The following is a 19,259-nucleotide window of genomic DNA, read 5'->3' on the forward strand; positions in this document are numbered from 1 at the left end:
GTTTAATAGTGTTGAGCCTGTTGTTCTTTTAAATGAGAATCTGGTATAGTTATAAGTTCTACTAGGAGAAGGACAATCCAAAATCAAACCATTGTCCTCTAGTCTTGGATAAGGCTATAGCCTCTGTAACATTGTCTTCCACTGTCATGGGATAGAGTTCTCTTGCTTGAGGGTAAACTCTGGCACACTTTTATATCTTGTTTCTCTTCCTCTTACTTTTTTAAGCTTTTATAGTTTACATATGAGCGATATATTTTAATGCTGTTACTGTTTTATCTTATAATGTTCATTACTTCTCTTGTAGTTTTTCTATTTCCTTATTTCTTTTCCTAATTGAGCTATTTTCTATGTTGGAGCTCTTAGGCTTATAGCATCCTGCTTTATCAACTAGGGTTGAACCTTGGCAAGTAATAAGAATAATAGGTGTATCATCTCTCGTGTGCTAAAGTACAAATTATAATACAAACCCTGGTTTCATGATGATAGTAGTGTACCAACCGTGTGTCACACAATCCTACATAGTAACGACATTTCATTTTGTGTATATATTATGCTTGTATCTTCGCTCTCCCCTCGCACTAAAAAGAACCTGAAATAACATGTATGTTTTTCTCACCGTTAACTGTTAGCTGGTGTGGATTCAGTTGAACAGGAAATTTCCTGTTGCATTGAACCTGAAATAATGGGTCTGTTTTTCTCACCGTTAACCGGTACGGTGTCGGTTGAACAAGAAATTTCCTGTTGCATTGAGTTTTTGTATATAAAGGCGAGTGTCTGCAATAAAGTTACTCAGTTGCTTTCATCCTGTCTTTGAGTCACAACCTTCTCTCGGCTCGTCACATTGGTGACACTGGAAGTCGACTCGCTCCTCCCGCCTTCCACCCCCCCTCACCCTTCCGTCGTTGGTACTATGGCGGACTCTGTGGAAGTTGGCGCTGTGGCTGCCCCATAGAAACTTTCGTCATTCGCCAGCGGAGAGGCGTTTGTTTGGTTTCAGCATGCAGAAGTCCAGTTTTGCATCAAGGGCGTGACTCGCTCAACCACCAAAGCAGATTATGTTCTCGCAGCGATACCCGAGGACACCTTCCCGGAAATATCCGACTGGCTTTGGGAACAGGGAGACACCCCAATAGCGTATGAGGCCCTCAAAGCATACCTTCTGCAGCAGTAGTCACCGTCGTCAGCTCTCTCAACAATCGTTGGGGGACCAAAGGGCTAGGCTCGCCCTCAGGGAAATGACCAGTATCACTCACCTGCAACCTGCCGCAGACGGCTCTCCTCGTGAGATGAACCTACTTCGTGCCCTTTGGATACGCCGTTTAACCAAACCTGTACGCACTGCCATACCTGATGTCGATAGTTTACCCATAAAGGACTTGATGACCAAAGCCGACGCCTTTATGGACAGCCACGTCAAGACCTCCATCAATGCCTCCACTCCTGACGAAGAGGACACCTATTCAACGTCAACTGAAGCTGATGTGAATGCCGTAGGACATACACGCCTACCCGATGACGTCCGAAGCGGCGACAAAGCCACTCACCACCCACCACTCGCTCGCGCCCCAACCAACGACTTCTACAGCCACTTCCTGCCTCCCATCCGCAGCAGTTTTGCTACTACCACACCAGATTTGGGGCAACCGTGAAGAAATGTGCCAAGGATTGTCAGTTACCAAAAAAACGTGTAGGTAGGCCATCGCTCGTGGCGGTTGCCTCCCGTGTTTCTAATCTTTTCTTTTTACATGATGCAGGAACGGGCGTGCAATTTTTGGTAGACACGGGTGCTTGTCATTCTCTTTTTCTAAGGGAACCCTTCAGGAAACGACTTAGTCTGTCTACGTCTGCCGACGTCCGCTTGGTAGCTGCTAACGGATCTGCAATACCAACCTACGGTTACGAGAACCTCACACTATTGTTTGGAAACGGTAAATATTATTGAAAGTTTCTCGTTGCTGACGTCACATTGCCAATCCACGGTGTGGATTTCCTCTCATTTCCACCTTCTGGTCGATGTCGCCCACCGACGATTGGTCAACGCAGACTCGTACTTGTCGACACCTCTTCAACCCGCCCCCTCCAACCTCGCTCTCCACATCAGCGCACCCACGGATGCCTACGCCCACTTCGCCAAATGCCCACGGCTCCTGCCAAGCACGGTATTTCTCACCATATCAAGACGACGGGACCCCCAGTCTTCGCAAAATTCAGGCGTCTGGCACCGGAACGATTGGCAGCCGCCAAACAGACGTTCGCCAAAATGGAGGAAATGGGCCTTTGCCAAAAGGCCTCCAGCCCATGGTCGGCACCCTTACACATCGTTCTGAAGAAAGACGGGTCCCTCTGTCCGTACGGGGATTACAGGCGCCTGAACATGCAAACAGAACCAGATCACTACCCCCTCCCAAACATCGCTGACGTGACCTCCTACCTGCACAACGGGTATTATCAGGTGCCTATGAACCCAGAAGACATCCCCAAGACTGCCATCACCACTCCGTTTGGTACATACACCTTCAATTACTCCTGTTTTGGCCTTCGTAATGCTGGGGCCACGTTTCAACGTCTCATGGATGGCATCTTAGGGGACCTCCCCTTCCGTGTATGTTATGTGGATGACATACTTGTGTTCTCCTCCTCAAAAGAGGAACACCTCCGTCACCTGCGCATCGTGCTCGACCGCCTGCAACAAAACGGCCTTGTAGTCCGGTACGGCAAGTGTACCTTTGGCGCCAACGAAGTGTCGTTCTTAGGGCACCGCATTACTCCTGAAGGAGTCCATCCCCTCCCTGAGAAGGTAGCAGCCGTTCAGGACTTCCCCGCACCCTCGACCGTCAAAGCTCTGCAAGAATTCTTGGGCATGATCAACTATTATCACCGTTTTCTGCCAGCCATTGCCGCCACTCTTGCTTCCCTCTACGCCTCCCTCAAGGGTAAGCCAAAGGACCTGAAGTGGGGTCCCCTTCAAGAAGCAGCCTTCTGCAATGCAAAGAAGGCCCTATCAACCGCTGCGGCTCTCACTTTTCCTATCCCACATGCCCCTCTCCTTCTCTCCACCGATGTCAGCGACGTCGCTATTGCTGCAGTACTCGAGCAGGTGGTCAACGACTTGCCCCGCCCAGTGGCCTTCTTCAGCAAAAAACTGTCCAAGGCAGAATCGGGTTATTCTTCCTTCGATCGCGAATTGCTGGCGGTGCACTTGGCTGTTCATCGCTTTCGCCATTTCGTCATTCGCACAGACCACATGCCTCTGGTGCACGCCTTCACTCAACAGTCTGACGCCTGGTCCGCCCGTCAACGCCGACATCTCTCCGCCGTGGCTTAATACAATTGCACCCTTAAATATGTCCCTGGGAAAATGAATCCCGTTGCCGATGCCCTGTCAAGAAACACGTTGGCTGCCATTCAACTGGGATTGGATTACAACGCCTCTCAACTGTGGACATCATAAGCGAATCTCCAGGGCATCACCCTACATCAGACAACTGCCTACAACTGCGCTGCCAATGGAATGGTTGAACGCTTTCATCGCACCCTCAGAGCAGCTTTGATGTCCCGCTGCAAGGATTCCAACTGGTTTACTCAGCTTCCCTGGGTCCTCTTAGAACTAAGGACCACTCCTAAAGACACCCTTGACGTCTTGTCAGCTGAAATGGTGTATGGCGACCCGTTGGTCATCCCTGCCAAATTTTTTCCTTCTACAACCTCCTCCGACGATCTCTAGTGCATACGTCACGGCGTGGGAAAATTTACTCCATGCCGCTGGACTTACAAGCCCCCAGCGAAGCATCAAATTTCGACAGACTTGCACTCTGCAACGCACGTCTTCCTGCGCAACGACACTAGCAAGCCACCGCTAACGCCCCCTTACACGGGCCCTTTCCTTGTGATCCGACGCAGTCCGAAAGCATTCCTACTAAACATTCGTGGCAAAGAAGACTGGGTCTCCATTGATCGTCTAAAACCTGCTTATCTACTGCCAGATGACCCGCCTACAGTTCGCCTCTCTAGATCAGGGTGCCCTATTTAATATGTACAGTATGTCATTTTTAGGGGGGGGAGCCATGTACCAACCGTGTGTCACACAATTGTACATAGTAACGACATTTCATTTTGTGTATAGATTATGCTTGTATTCGCTCTCCCCTTGCACTAAAAAGAACCTGAAATAACATGTATGTTTTTCTCACCGTTAACTGTTAACCGTTGTGGATTCAGTTGAACAGGAAATTTCCTGTTGCATTGAACCTGAAATAATGGGTCTGTTTTCTCACCGTTAACTGTTAACCGGTACGGTGTCGGTTGAGCAAGAAATTTCCTGTTGCATTGAGTTTTTGTATATAAAGGCGAATGTCTGTAATAAAGTTACTCAGTTGCTTTCATCCTGTCTTTGAGTCACAACCTCCTCTCGGCTCGTTGCAGTAGTCATGCTTATATGGAGAAGCAGGAGGCCTATCATCTTTGGAAGGGTAACAAATCTGATTTGACTAGGAATTTCTATACTCAACTAAGAGATTTTGCTCAGAGTTTATGCTTCAACTGAAAAGGAATGCAATTTAACCATAAAAGTAGTGTAACCTTTTGTGGTACAACCCAGGAATATAAGTGGTGGAAATTGGCACTCTTTGGTGTAGCCATAACAGTTCCTCCTTTATTTAAACCAATTGGCTCTGTCACTCACTGTACAAAGGAGTAACCTTTTTGGTTGATGTGTTTGACATTAAGCAGAGTAATAAGAAACTTGATCTTCATCATTCCTGTTTTCTGAGGCTAAACTAATTAGTTTAGCTTTTCGGTCTCGTGAAAATAAAACTCTCTTGGGTAAACTTATAGAAAAACACGCAACATTTCTAAAAGAAAAAGACTTTGATTACTGTAAATGATGTGCTTTCCACGAATTTAACCTTTATTTCCACTGCAAATAAGCCGCTCTACTGTTATGAACTCCCCTCCCCCCTCCTGAAGGACACAGGTGGGTACCTGTGATTTTGAGTGTGAGAAAACAGGGCAAAGCGTGATTATTTAACCTTTTTGAGGTTTTCGCTCAAAATATATTTTTGGGTAAGATAGCCATGTCGTCCTGATGGAAGGTTCCTTAAGGTAGCTTTTTAAGGGATATTTGACTGCAGAGATATTTCCAGAGAATCCAGAATTCTAACTCCTGGCGCGAATATCCTTAAATTTCTTTCAAGGATATCACATAATCAGGGGACGTATGCTTGATACGACTCATAGCGATCTTCACCCCGAATAGCGTTTTTGCTTCAAGGGGGAAAGTGGCAAATTTAGAAGGGGAGCCGTTATCAAGGTACCCTTTCCTCTCGTACTACTGAAGGGTATCTAGATGGCGCTGTAGTCAACCCAGCGCGCTATTCCTTGTAGCGTTGAGCATGGTGCTACAGATATAGTAGTTTCGGGAGGGATCCTGCCAAGGCCTTTTCTATAGAAAAGGAGGGCGGGTCCATCAGGATGACATGGCTATCTCACCCAAAAGTGGATTTTTCGCTTTGCTCAAAATCCGTTTTTTGGGCTTAAGCCATGTCGTCCTGATGGAAGCTTACCAGAGAATTACTAGAAAGTACTGTATCTGTGGATTTTTTTTTTTTTAAGTGCCTTAACCTTGGGATAATTTTTCCTTTTGGTCATCCAGACCATTGAGACATATGGCGTTACCGTTATACGTCATTACCGCTAAGCATAAACCAGGAAAGGAAGTCTCAAAGTTTGCATATAGTATCAGAACAAACATAGTATCCCTACATACAGGTCTCTCTGTATGTATTACATGTTGGAACAATCATTATTACTTTTTTGTTCATAATAAAATATATGCAGTTTTATTGAAGGGTAAGCAAACTCTAATATATTTTTATTACAATTCAATGGTAGGGCGAAATAAGATGCAAATACCTATTGACAATTTATTGGCAAGAATTGACCAACATGAAATAACAGGTATGATATATACTCTAGTATATATAATGAGAAACATAACAAGTAAATTAAACATAGAAAATTCTTGTTTTCATCTGAAAGGGAAAGCTTGATTAATCATTGCCACAGTAATTTGAAAATTTGATAAATTTTCTAATATGAATTTTCATGTTAAATGTCTATTCACACTGTGTAAGTACACACGGTACTAGTGTTATATATATGTTTCTTCACCTTATCTAATTAGAACAGTCCTTAGTGTCCCCTTGGAGACACTCCCATTAAAATATTGCACTTAAGAGGTGTCAATACCTTCACCTTGTTAATTGATCGTCCCAATCAATTCACTGTTCTTCGCAGCATTAGACAACAGGTTTTAGTACACTACCTGCTGCCACCACAAATCACTTAATCTTCTTCACTTGCTTCGCATAGTGCTTATAAAATACTCTGGATGACTTCCATCCAGTGTATGAGCGAAGACACTCAAAATCCATGTACTGAAAGAAATTCAGTGATGAAGCGATTTTCCTTGGATCATGACCTGCAGGTGTACTGTCAGGATCCGCTCAACGAATAAAATAGGTGATCTTCACCCTCAGTTGTTTTAGGGATAGGTTTTAAAGAGCTGTCCTCCCCAGAAGTTTGAAGTTCTTCAAAGAGAGAACTTTAGACAAACTGGACACAGCGAGACATCTTCCTTCAGAGGGCAGATTCTCCAGGGACCCCACCTTTTAGTGGGTAGCTCGTTCTTGGCGAGAAATATTGGATCAGGAAAAAGAATCAGTTCTCCCGCTTCTGTAAACTGAATATGGCCCTCATCTCTGGATAGAGCCACTATTTCACTAACTCGAGCACCTGAGGCTATAGCAAACAGGAAAATTACTTTCTGAGTCAAATCTTTCAGGGAGCAATCCTCATTGCTCACAGTTGAAGCATAGTGTAGGACCTTATCTAAGGACCATGAAAGGGGCTTCGGAAGGGCTGCAGGTCTAAGTCTAGCACATGCCTTAGGGATCTTGTTAAAGATGTCGTTTGACAAGTCTACTTGAAAGGCATATAGTAGAGGTCTAGTCAGAGCTGATTTACACGTAGTTATCATATTGGCTGCCAGACCTTGTTCATGAAGATGGATAAAGAAGGACAAACAGAAGTCCATTGATATTTCTTTTGGTCCTTTTGCTTTAACGAAAGCAACTCACTTTTTCCAATACGATTCATATTGTTCCCAAATCTTTTCTTAACTGCTAAGGAGAAAATCATGAGATGAAGGCTTTGGGTTCTCTGTGATGAAGTGAATACAGTCGACTTCTGGACCTGTTGAGACAGTGCTGGGTCCGGCATAGGGACCAGCCTCAGCTTCAGTTCCAAAATTATGGGGAACCAGTTGCTCTTTGGCCACTTGGGAGCCACTAGAGCTGCCGTTCGCCGAATGGATCTCAGCTTGTTGAGGATCTTCATTAGGAGATTAGTAGAAGGGAACATGTAGATCCAGTTCCATCTGTTCCAATCGAGGGACATGATGTCCGTCGATTCCGCTAGAGGGTCCTCGTTAGGGGCCACATAACGAGGTAGATTCTTGTTGTCGCTCGTCGCGAAGACGTCGATCTGCAGTTCCGGGACTTGACGTAAGATGGAGGAGAATGAGTCTGCGTCTAGGGACCATTCTGACTCTATCGGCGTGAGCCTGGACAGAGCGTCCGCCGTAACATTGCGGAACCCTCGGAGGTGAACTGCTGATAAATGCCATCTCTTCTTTTCCGCCAGGCGGAAGATGGACAACATCACGTGGTTGATTTGGGGTGATCTCGAGCCTTGACGATTCAGACATCTCATTATCACCTCGCTGTCCATGATCAGCCTTATATGGGCTAATTTGTGGGGGGAGAGTTTCTTCAGTGTCAAAAAGACTGCTATGGCCTCCAGTAAGTTGATGTGGAAGATCTTGAATAGGGAAGACCAAGTCCCTTGAACTTTCCGTTGATGGGAGTGACCTCCCCATCCTTCCTTCAAGGCATCCATATGGATGGTGACTGATGGTGGAGGTGGTTGCAAGGGCACGGTCCTCTTCAGGTTCTTGGCCTTCGACCATGGCTTGAGAAGTGATCGTAGTAGGGTCGGTATCGGTCTTCTTAGATCTCTTCGAGCGTTGATGCGTATTTTCTCCAGACTCCTGACGCATCTTTTAGCTGTGCTCTTAGCACTGGGTCTGTCACTGATGCGAACTGGAGAGAGCCCAGTACTCTTTCCTGTTGGCTTCTTGAGATCCCGTCGGATTTCAGTAGTCTCTTGACAGATACTGCTATCTCCCTCCTCTTCCCAGGGGGAATGGAGAGACGGTGTGACTTCAAGTTCCAATGGACTCTGAGCCATTGAAACTCTTGAGCTGGAGACAGTCGAGACTTTTTGACGTTGATCTTGAATCCCAGACGTTCCAGGAAGTGGATCACTTTGTTGGAAGCTTGCATACATTCCGTCTTGAATGCTGCCCATACCAGCCAATCGTCCAGGTACGCTACTACCTGGACACCTTCTAGGCGTAGTTGTTGAACGACTGCGTTTGCAAGCTTTGTAAAGATCCTTGGGGCTATGTTTAGTCCGAAGGGCATGGCTCTGAAGACGTACTTCTTCTTCTGTAGCTTGAATCCTGGGTAGGAGGAGAGAGGGCAGTTGACTGGAATGTGCCAGTAGGCATCTGCCAGGCCTATCGAGACCGTGTACGCCCCTTTTGGTAGTAGGGTCCTTATGTGTCGAAGGGTTAACATCCTGAACTTGTAGTTTTCTATGAACTTGTTGAGTGGCGACAAGTCCAGGATGACTCTGAGTTTGTCTGAATCCTTCTTAGGAACACAAAACAGCCTTCCTTGGAATTTGATGGACTTTGCTCTCCTTATCACCCGCTTGCTCGAAAGTTCTTGGGTGTATTATTCCAGTACGGGGGTAGAGTGTTGGAGGAACTGAGGGAATGGTGGTGGAACCTCGTTCCAGCTCCATCCAAGTCCGTTCTTGATTAGGCTGTGCGCCTAAGGATCGAAGGTCCAACGATCCTGAAATTGTTGGAGTCTCCCTCCCACCTAAAGCAACTCATTGCTTCTGGTCTCCGGAGGATTTACCTCCTTTACCGCGTCCTCCCTTACCACCCTTACCTCTTTGGGGGTATTTAGAGGAGCCCCGTTTAGACCCTCTACCTTTGGGACGAAAGGTAGTGGTCTATCTCAAACCGAGGGTTAAACGCTGGTGACTGGGCAACCAGCTGCTGAGGCACCATCTGATATGTTGTTTGGGGCTGAGCCACCATCTGGGGCATCGCGTTCATGGGAGCTGCGGGAAGTTGTTGTTGTTGCTGTTGTCTGAAAGGGCGAGAGGGCAACCTAGGTCGCTTAGTCTTCCTTTTAGGCTGGGATCCTCATCCGGGGAAGACTTCCTTTCTTCGACATGCCCCACTTCTGGAGAAGATTTCTATTCGCCGCGGCAGCCTTGTCCACAACTTCTTTGACCACTTCGCTCGGAAAGAGGTCCTTACCCCAGATATTGGAAGCTATCAGCTTCCTGGGTTCGTGCTTTACTGCTGCTGAGGCAAACACGAACTCCCTGCATGCACGTCTGGCTTTAACAAAGCTATACAGGTCCTTGACCAAGGTAGCCAAATGTGTTTTGGCCATAACCATGTTCATATCTGAGGTCCTACTGTTGCTGGCCGTCGTCTCAAGACAAATTTGTAGAGACAGATGTAGCCAGTCTTTCTTTGGTCTCTTGCTCCCTACGCAAGAGAAAGTCAGACAACTTAGGGAGATTTTCACTGAACTGCCGTCCACCGATATCTGCCTCCAACTTCCGGACTGAGAAGGTAGGGTGGACTTCCTTCCAGTCCTTATTTTTCGTGGGCAGGGCCAAGGATAGTGGTCTAGAGTCCTTGAGTGTAGGGCAAGGTTTGCCTGCCTCTATTGCCTTCATCACCGTCTTAAAACCTTTATCTGTAAAGTTAGTGAAGCCCTTCTCCTTCAGACTGCTTGATAGAAGAGCCTGAGCCTTACCGTGGTCAAGTACTATGACCTCCTTAGGTTCTGTCTCCTCCCTCAATGTTGGTTCCGTCTTCAGACAGACGAAGCAATCTGGGTAAGACCGGAAGTTTGTCCAGAATTCAACTTCCTCAATAGGGATGGTTCCCAACTTCTCCGATATGAATATCTTGCCACTGGTCATTGGCATATATTCTGCACACCTCCAGGGATTCACATCAGAGCAAGTCTCTTGCGAGACCCTTGAGAAGCAAAAAGTTGGGCCATCTGCCTTTCTATTTTCGCCTCTCTTTCTTCGCCTTGCTTGCGAAGGCTCTCCAACATTGCCATGACACTGGCCATTGGCTGTCTCATGTCATCTACTGGAGGGGCAAAAGATGTAGAGGGTAACGGCTCTTGATCCGGAACCGATGGAAGGGACTCCGACTCGACGTCATCCTCTTCTTCATCTTCAGGAGCCAAGGTGGACTCCTTGGTACCTCCTGCTAGGAGGACCTTTTCGGTGTCCTCAGACACCTCCGACATCCTTTCAGCTAGGTGGATGTCCTTCATAGCGTCAAAGACATCCGTGTCTACGGCAATCTGAACGCAAGGGCTCTCCGGTCGTGATTGGGTTATGACGGCTTCCACAACCGCTTTCGGGAACAGCAAAGCACGCATCCTTTCGCTGGGAAGGCAGGGTCCCGTGGTGTTTTTCTGGAACCCACAAACCCATTTGCGCAGCTTCTCTCGAGCTGCATCCCTTGACTGCGCTGTCTTGGGGTCGTCAAATGCCTCGGTCACCAAGGTCTTGCAAGTCTTGCAGTCCTGGGAGTCCCAGTACCGAAGAGAACCCTTAGTAGCTGTGCAGAGGGCATGAACTCTGCACTCCATGTGGCCACAGAAGTCCTTCCTCCTCACGTTGCTAAAGACGACTTGGCACTTGGGATAGTCCTCCTGTAAAGAGAGGAAAATTTAATGAGTATGCAGTAGTTTATCTCACTCGGTAAACTATATAAATATTATTATTATTATTGCATTATAGCTTAGGATAAACAAGCTAGAAAAGAACTAGGAAAGACACATACTTGTATTTCCTGTCCAGTCAATTGCTGTGACCTCCCCCAAAATTAAAACCTAGAGTTTTCCTATTCAGGAAACCCAAGGGAAGGGTTCTAACCTCTAAGGTTAGAAAAGTGTAACCTAAAACTGACTTTTTCCCCAAGGTTTTAATAACGTGGGTCAATGGTAACTGATCATCTATCAGTTTACTGAAAAGAAATCTTTCTTTCAATATATAATTGGTCTCAACAAAAGACTGTGCAAGGATGCACAGAGTATGTTGGAAAATATCTACTGTATAATATATACTATAGTTTTCTGTCTGCAGTATGATCTATACTGCAAATATATTGGCTACTGTATAATCATTTACTGTAGTTTTTAGTCGGCATGTTGCCGGCTAAGCTAGCACCTGGCGGTGCTGGGGTAATGCCCGGCAGCACCGGCCCAGCCGGTGTCTAGCCGGCTGGGGTAGTGGTCGGCAGCGCCGACCCGGCCGGCGTTAGAACTTGGCGGCACCAGCTAATAGATAGAGAGAAAGCATGGAGTGATGGGTACCTTATTAATGTATGTTAACAGTAATTAAGGGTGTAAGTATTGAGTCTTACTGCCTTCCTCCAGAGGGAGGGTTCAAATGGAAGGGGAGAATGTATCATTCAGGCATCCATCCAAACACAAACCGTTGCCGGTCACTGCCGGTCGCTGGTATGTGGATGGCAGTCCAAGAGAGGACTGAAGAACACTACAGAATAGGGGTCTCCCACCGGCAGCCAGCCCAGCCGGCACAGCTTTTCCCGGAGCCTTGCGTCCATAAGGGAAGGCTGAGCGACTAAACAGTTGCTATGTAGGAGCCCCGGCTGGCCCCACAACCCGCCGGCAAGCGAAGAGATTGTAGGATGACGGCCAAAGAGTTGCGATGGCTAGGCCATCGCTAAAGGACAGAGGGGGTAGGGAAAAGGGTCCTGTATGGAGTGTGGAAGGAGGCGACAGGGTTGCCGGTCCTAACACACAAAGAAGAAACTCTATTTCAATATCGGCGCCGTCCTAGGCAGCAGAAGAATCTCTATTCTTCAACCTAGGGTCTGCCAATTGGGTTAAGAGGGGGGCGGCAGGTTTGCCGGCCCCTCTTAACCTGGGAGAAACATCGTTTCAGTGCCGCCGCCGCCATACTAGGCAGCAGAAGAATGTATATTCTTCAGCCTAGGGTCTGCGAGCACAGGACAAGTCTTCTAGACCACAGGGAGAAGGTAGCTGCAACATACAACCACTTCAGGTGTGGCCTAGGGAGGTCTAGCCTCCTATGCCGGCAGCTGAGGCCGGCAGGGGAGTGACTACTCACCCTGCCGCTGCCTGCCGGCAAAAGACTGAATACTTTGAGGTTCTGACCAAAACTCCAAGTCGGCTCTCTGCCGGCCAGGGATATGAACAGAAAACACTAGCCCAGTGGTCTACTCAGTGGCAAGACCAAGATACGGTTGTAGCCTAAAGCTACACTCAGAGGGACAAGGGAATACCCTTAAATCTCCACTGGAGACGAGTATCGATTTATATAATAATTCTAGGAGATATCTATCTCCGCCTGAATTGATAAAAACGATACACGAGGGTAAACCGGGAACATGTATGAAAGTATACTAAAGCACCTAGGCTAGTAGTTTAGTGCCAGGCGAGATTCGGTTACCTTAATTGCCGAAACTCTCTCATATACGATCGTGGGAAGAGGAAATATATATATGCAATCAATATCTTACAAGTATAAATTGCCTAAATAGCTTCATATTTAAATACTATTACAACTAGGAATGTCGTTTATATCATGCATGAGGGTAAACTAAAGCGCGTAGGCTAGAAAGCCTAGCGCGGGGGAGGTTCGGTTACCTAAATCACCGAAACTCTAAAGAATACAATCAACATAATATATAACTTCCTAGAATTATATAACTGAATAGCTCCATAAATATTCATGCTATTAAAAACCAGGAAAGTCATTCAGACTAACTAAATAACACATGCGTTATGAACGACAGCGCCCATGGCGCCTCCGGTGATTGGCGACGCTCCCACTCTTAAAATTAATCTAATTTCACTATGAAGCAGGAGCTAAAATTTATACACTGTAAGGATTCAATACTCAACTTTCCAGAGGCAGAAGAGGCTGGAGATTGCATTATAAATCCAATAAATCAAAGCGTAACGAGAGAGCAACAGGGAAAATCACCGAGCGAGGCCGCTACAACTAAAGGAATAGTGCGCTGGGTTGACTACAGCGCCATCTAGATATCCTTCAGTAGTACGAGAGGAAAGGGTACCTTGATAACGGCTCCCCTTCTAAATTGGCCACTTTCCCCCTCGAAGCGAAAACGCTATTCGGGGTGAAGATCGCTATGTGTCGTATCAAGCATACGTCCCCTGATTATGCGATATACTTGAAAGAAATTTAAGGATATTCGCGCCAGGAGTTAGAATTCTGGAGACCTAATGGTTAAGTTATTATGTCCTAGCCCCTATTAATCCTAAAGGGAAAAATGCTAAAGGAGCCAGAACCCATCCATTTTCTATGGCAAATTCCAGTTTCCCTAGAAATTGATTTATCATATAAAGTAATCCCTTGCCACTTCGCGGTTCAAGTTTCACAGCTTCAGTGCATCGCTGATTTTCAAAAATATTCATTAAAAAAAAAGTACAGCCATATCAACAGCCGTATTGCAAAATGCAGCGTTGTTTCATCATGATGAGCAAGAGAAACGGTTTCCCAGAATGCCAAACAAAAAGAGAAGCTCCCTCAGAGCCTTTGTACATACTGACGGCCACTCAGACAAGGCACATAATTGGTTCCCGTTGTAAGATCAACGAATGAGAGCATAAGTGGATGCTCCCCTGAGCTGATTGGCTGCACATCATTGTATCCTGTTCCAGCTTCTTCCCTTTTTGTATCACGCCACTCTCGTTCATGCTGTCAACTGTGTCTCGCTTATCTTAGTGTTGTGCTCGAAATTAACTTTTCATTAGGCTCTTACAATGGATACTAATTTCCGTGCCCGTGCGAAAGATTCCTCTAGTAAGCCCAAGAGAAAGAGGAAAATGATGACTACCAGTGAAAAGGTCAAACTTTTAGATATGTTAAAACAGGCCAGAAGTTATGCCACAGTGGCATGATATCCTGGAGTGAATGAATTGACAGTTCGCTACATAAAATAAAAGACTAGCATCTGCAAAACTGCTGCAATAAGCTTCAAAAATGAAGCAAAACATGTGGTAACTCCGCATAATAATAAAATTTTGAAAACGGAAGCTGCATTAGCCTTATTGATTGCTGATTGCAGGAAAATCATGAGTTTGTACACTAATACGGTCAGAACAAAGGCCAAATCTCTCTATGATGATGACGACAAAGGAGATGCAAAAGAAGCCGTTGAAGATGGTCCTGACGAACCTCAAGAAAATACTAGCTCTGCCACGAGTGATTTGCCTCCTCGAGGACAAGGCTTTACACCCAGCAAAGGCTGTTTCAATAAATTTTAAATGAGTTACGGCCTCAAAAGCGTGCCTTTGTATGGTGAGGCTGCCTCTTCCGACACCAATGCTGCTTATCGTTGAGTGGAGAATGAGTTTCCTAAGCTCATCAGTGATGGCAACTATCTCCCTAAGCAAGTTTTTAACATGGACGAGACAGGCCTATTTTGGAAGTACATTCCGCTTTACTTTATGGATAAAGTGAAGAAGCCAGGTTTCTAGGCCCACTAGGACCATGTCGCTCTCATCATGTGTGACAATGCTGCAGGCTTTATGCTTAAGCCAGGCCTTATTTATATGGCTAAAAAACCACGGGCCTTAAAAACATAAATAAGGCTCTGCAACTCATGCATTGGAGGCATAACTCAGGCCTGGACAACGAAAGCCCTGACCTTCGAATGGTTACTCCATTGCTTCATTCCCCAGGTGAAGCTGTATCTGGCTCAGAAGGGCCTCCTTTTTAAAGTCCTTCTCTTGATGGACTGTGTAAGATGCCATGCAACAGACCTGCAATATGATGGGGTTCAGATCTAGTTTTTGCCCTCTAACACCACATTTCTAATTTAGCTGATGGATCAAGTTGTCATTCGTGCCTTTAAGGCACTCTACCCTCGTTCCACGATGGAAGGCCCCATCGCAGCAGTTGACTAACAATGAAGGCTTCACCTTGAAGAAAATACCGGCGTCACTACGACATGGTTTCATGCTTGACTAATGCCCAGCAAGCATTGAAGGACATGAAAACTGAGACCATAAATTTTTACTGGAAGAAATTATGACATAACGTGGTACATGACTATGCAGGCTTCGCTCCTGACAAAGTTCATCACTTGGCAGTGGAGAAGGCAGTGAGGCTTGCTCGTGTCATCAAGGATGAAAGATTTATCGACATGATAGAAGACATCAATGGACTTATCAATGCCCATTCAGACCCAATGATAGATGAAGACCTCCTTGAGATAACGGGGTCTGCAAGGGAAGAAGAAAGTGAAGAAGAGCAAGACAAAGAAATTGAAGAGCGTGGCCTTACCTTGGAGAACCTGCAACAATTGTGCAACATGGCAAGGGCAATATAATGATTTGCACAAGACATCGACAATAATATGGCTTGAACTGTCAAGGGCATTTTGGAGAAAAAGAAAAAAAACAACAACAGCACCTAACCATCACCATGGTCTTCTCCAAGGTAAAAACCCCAGCTACATAATCAGCCCATCCAACAGAAGAGCCTCAGAGTGAACCTGAATCCTCTATGTGTGGAGTGGGAGCCTCTTCTCTGCCACTCTAGCCTCTTTGCCTCTCTTAGAAGCAAATGTTGACAATCAAGCACCGATATCTGACGATAAGGAGGTTCCCGAACTGATTTAAAGGCCTCATTATACCTGTGCAGTAACACCATCATCATCATCACATTCATTGAACTGCACCGGTTTGTCATTGTCGTCGTCGTCATTGTTATCATCATTGTCATCATTACTGGAGTCTTAAGTCTCAAGATACTACTGTCATTGGTGAGTGTAGAACACCATAATATGTATGGTAAGAGAGAGAGAGAGAGAGAGAGAGAGAGAGAGAGAGAGAGAGAGAGAGAGAGAGAGAGAGTATAATACAGTACTAAGGTTTCATAATTAAATAGATTTAAGTAAAATATATGAGTCAGAGAATGTATAATATTAAGGTTTAATAATTAAATAGATTTACCCAAAATTAATATATAAAGTATAAATATGCATATTCTAAACATTCTGGTACCCAAACACACATTACAGAAATTCCTAGGTGGGGCCAATCCTACTTCACAGATTTTCACCAACCGCGGGATGGCCTGGAACCAATTATCAGCAATAGATGAGGGAATACTGTATTAACCCTCTACGATTAGGAATAGGATGATGGGAATGCTTATGCCTTCAAGTAATAACAACGATATGACGCCACACATCTATCACTCTCAGACTGGCTGGGGCGATATAAAATTTTAATACTATTTACTCCCTAAGTCCCCCAAAAACTTGGCTATTATTCCAAAATATTTTGTATGGATTCTCAGCTTTACTGTAATACTAAATGCAGACATCTAAACAATGTCCTGAAATAGCAATAATGCTTGTGACACAACATTTTATTTAACGTTGTAGTTCTAGTTATAGGTATCAAGGTGTCAACAAAGATGAATAGGGTAATTACCTTTTACAAGTATTCTTCTCTTTCTTCCATCCAATCCAATGGCTTGAATGAGGTTTGCTTTAGCATCTGTCCAGTAGAGTTCTTTGTTTTTCCAGTCAATTGAAAGTCCATTTGGCCATATAATATTGCTGCTTACCAAGACTGATCTGAAATATAAAATTTTCAGTGCAATATAAAGTAATTTGTATGAAAAATTGCAAAAAATCATTATAACTATTATCCAACAAAAGTCAAATTATTTGGTAAATAAAATTCTAATTTATCTAAGTAAAGAATGACATAATAAATAGTTCAGCCATTATTTAACTAACTTGAATGTCATACAAATTAACATTAATCACTATAAAATAAGTTTCTAAAAATGGCAGTTTCAGTGTCTAACAACTAATAACAACACCTGGATTTAAGGGGAATCTCTTTGCAATATCCATGGTACTTATAGATATTTCTTTTGATGCTATTAGCTTTAATCTTTCATGGAAAGTTCATTATCGAACATTTATATGGTTGGAAGAAAAGGTAACAGCACTTGAAAACAAAATTCAAGCAAGAAAATTTATAATTTTCCTTGTTTCGTACAACTCTGGACAAAATATTTTCACCCATGCCAACCCAAGCACTAATAAGAAATATGTTCTAAAGTAAATTTCAGCATTTAAAATCAGTATACAGTATCAGGAAAAAATACTACTGTCCAAGAAACTTACTAAGTTGAGGACTTTGAGAAAACTGCAAATGGCAAAGATAATTGGAGAGGTTTGTTTAGGACTAAAAGCAGAAAACTTTTCACAAATATTTCCAAACCCATAATGAATCATAGAATTACTTCTGAACATATGTTTAAAAAGGAAAGCTTAAATTCAAATTATGAAAGTATATCTTCCCTGAGTTGCCAATTACAACAGGGAATATATATTTTTGTTTCAACTTTAATATCCAATAAAATACACCAAATATGACTTTTAACAAGAGCAAACAAAGATGCCCCCTATCATTAAATCCTTAGCAAAAGAATTTAAAATTATTGAAAGTTAATGGTTAATGTTGACTCTTGATTCACACTGGAATTCTTATTAATTGTAACAAAATACCCCGCCTACCGTCCACTGTATGTTTTTTTTTATAGTCATTCAATCTAGGCAAACTAACTAATGTTGATTCCTTTGTTAATCACAAATCACATATTTTTTTCTAGTTATTTTACATTAAAAAGTGCTTTTTAAGATATACCTGTTTGCTAGTACTTTTGCTGTTTCACTGCATGTGTGAAGAATTTTTCTTCACTCTTCTTTCTTTTGTATTCTTGGCTTTCTCCTAATAATACTGTAGCTACCCCTTAAACGTCCTCTCCTACATTAAGTTTTCTTTACCGAAACATCGGGAGAACTATTTTAAATCAACTAAACTTGACAGTAGCGTACGCCATGCTCATGACGTCACAGTATAGATACGCACAGCAAAGGCCTTACCTCGGCGTATGTTGGTTCTTTCCTTAAACTGCGTGTCTCGAGATAAAATATTAAACTGGTTTTTAATATAATCTTAATGCTGCTGACTTGAAAGCAGCTCTTATTTCTCAATACCAATTAAGGTTTGTTAATTTTAAGACCTACTTGCACCAGAACCTTCGGCTGAAGATAGTAAAGGACACGAACCTGGGAGTCTCTATTTGCCAAATGTGAGGATTCTAGGGGTGAGCCAATCAAGGGTGCAAAGTGCAAAGTGTGCAACCACGGTCAACAGCCATTTGAGGACGAGGACCGTATTCCAAGGAGTGCAGCTATCAATACATGGCCACTTAGTTTTTACCCCATTTTTAGCTTAGACCAATTTTAACTTGACTAGGTTTAACTGGCTATTACATATTTCGGGTTGTGTGCGGTGGGATTGTGTGTATATTTTTGTTGTATATCATTTTTACTTTTTGAGACTAGCAGTCTCGGGGTTATTCTGATTAATAATGATAACAATACAAAAATATTTAATATTTTCTCATTTAACCCGTTTTATATGAAAATAAAGACATGCATTCACAATACCATGGATCACTATGTTAAGTTTAAAAAAAAATTACGAAATATCACCACAAAATATTAGAAAATCAAAAAGCTATCTTTTATAGAAAATTGTAGCTTCGACTTTCCTTCTAAGTTATCCACATTCCATTCCTAAATAAATATAGTTAGTATCTTCAGATTTACACTAAGACCTATACTTCCCTTAACCACTTTTTATCCCATCTTGGAAAAAAATATGTTACCTTAACTACCTCCAGAATTTAGGACTTTCCCCTTTCCACTTAAGCTATCATTCTTAATTTTGAGAAAATATCCATAGAGAACATACTTAAAAGGAAGACACTTTGCAAATTATATCTACAGGATATATAAAGAATATAATTACGTGAAAAAAAGAGAGAAGCAAATAATAAGCATTTCCACAGCCTCTGTACCAAGAAGGTCTTCCACTGTCTTGGGTTAGAGTTCTCTTGCTTTAGGGTACACTCGAGCACACAATTCTAATTTCTCTTCCTCGTTTATTGTTAAAGTTTTATAGTTTATATAG

At 43.8% G+C, this 19,259-nt stretch overlaps 1 protein-coding gene across 1 annotated transcript in view; it reads right to left on the bottom strand.

Moving 5' to 3' along the window:
• The window catches only part of Lrp4 (LDL receptor related protein 4), a 339,698-nt gene that overhangs the window by 193,624 nt on the left and 126,815 nt on the right, over positions 1-19,259 (bottom strand). Inside the window, exon 16 of the mRNA XM_068388178.1 lies at positions 16,695-16,840. Within this exon, the coding sequence (XP_068244279.1) occupies positions 16,695-16,840 (146 nt within the window). The remainder of the gene's footprint in view (positions 1-16,694; positions 16,841-19,259) is intronic.

The sequence above is a fragment of the Palaemon carinicauda genome, chromosome 1 (genome assembly GCF_036898095.1).
Source record: "Palaemon carinicauda isolate YSFRI2023 chromosome 1, ASM3689809v2, whole genome shotgun sequence".
NCBI lineage: Eukaryota > Metazoa > Arthropoda > Malacostraca > Decapoda > Palaemonidae > Palaemon > Palaemon carinicauda.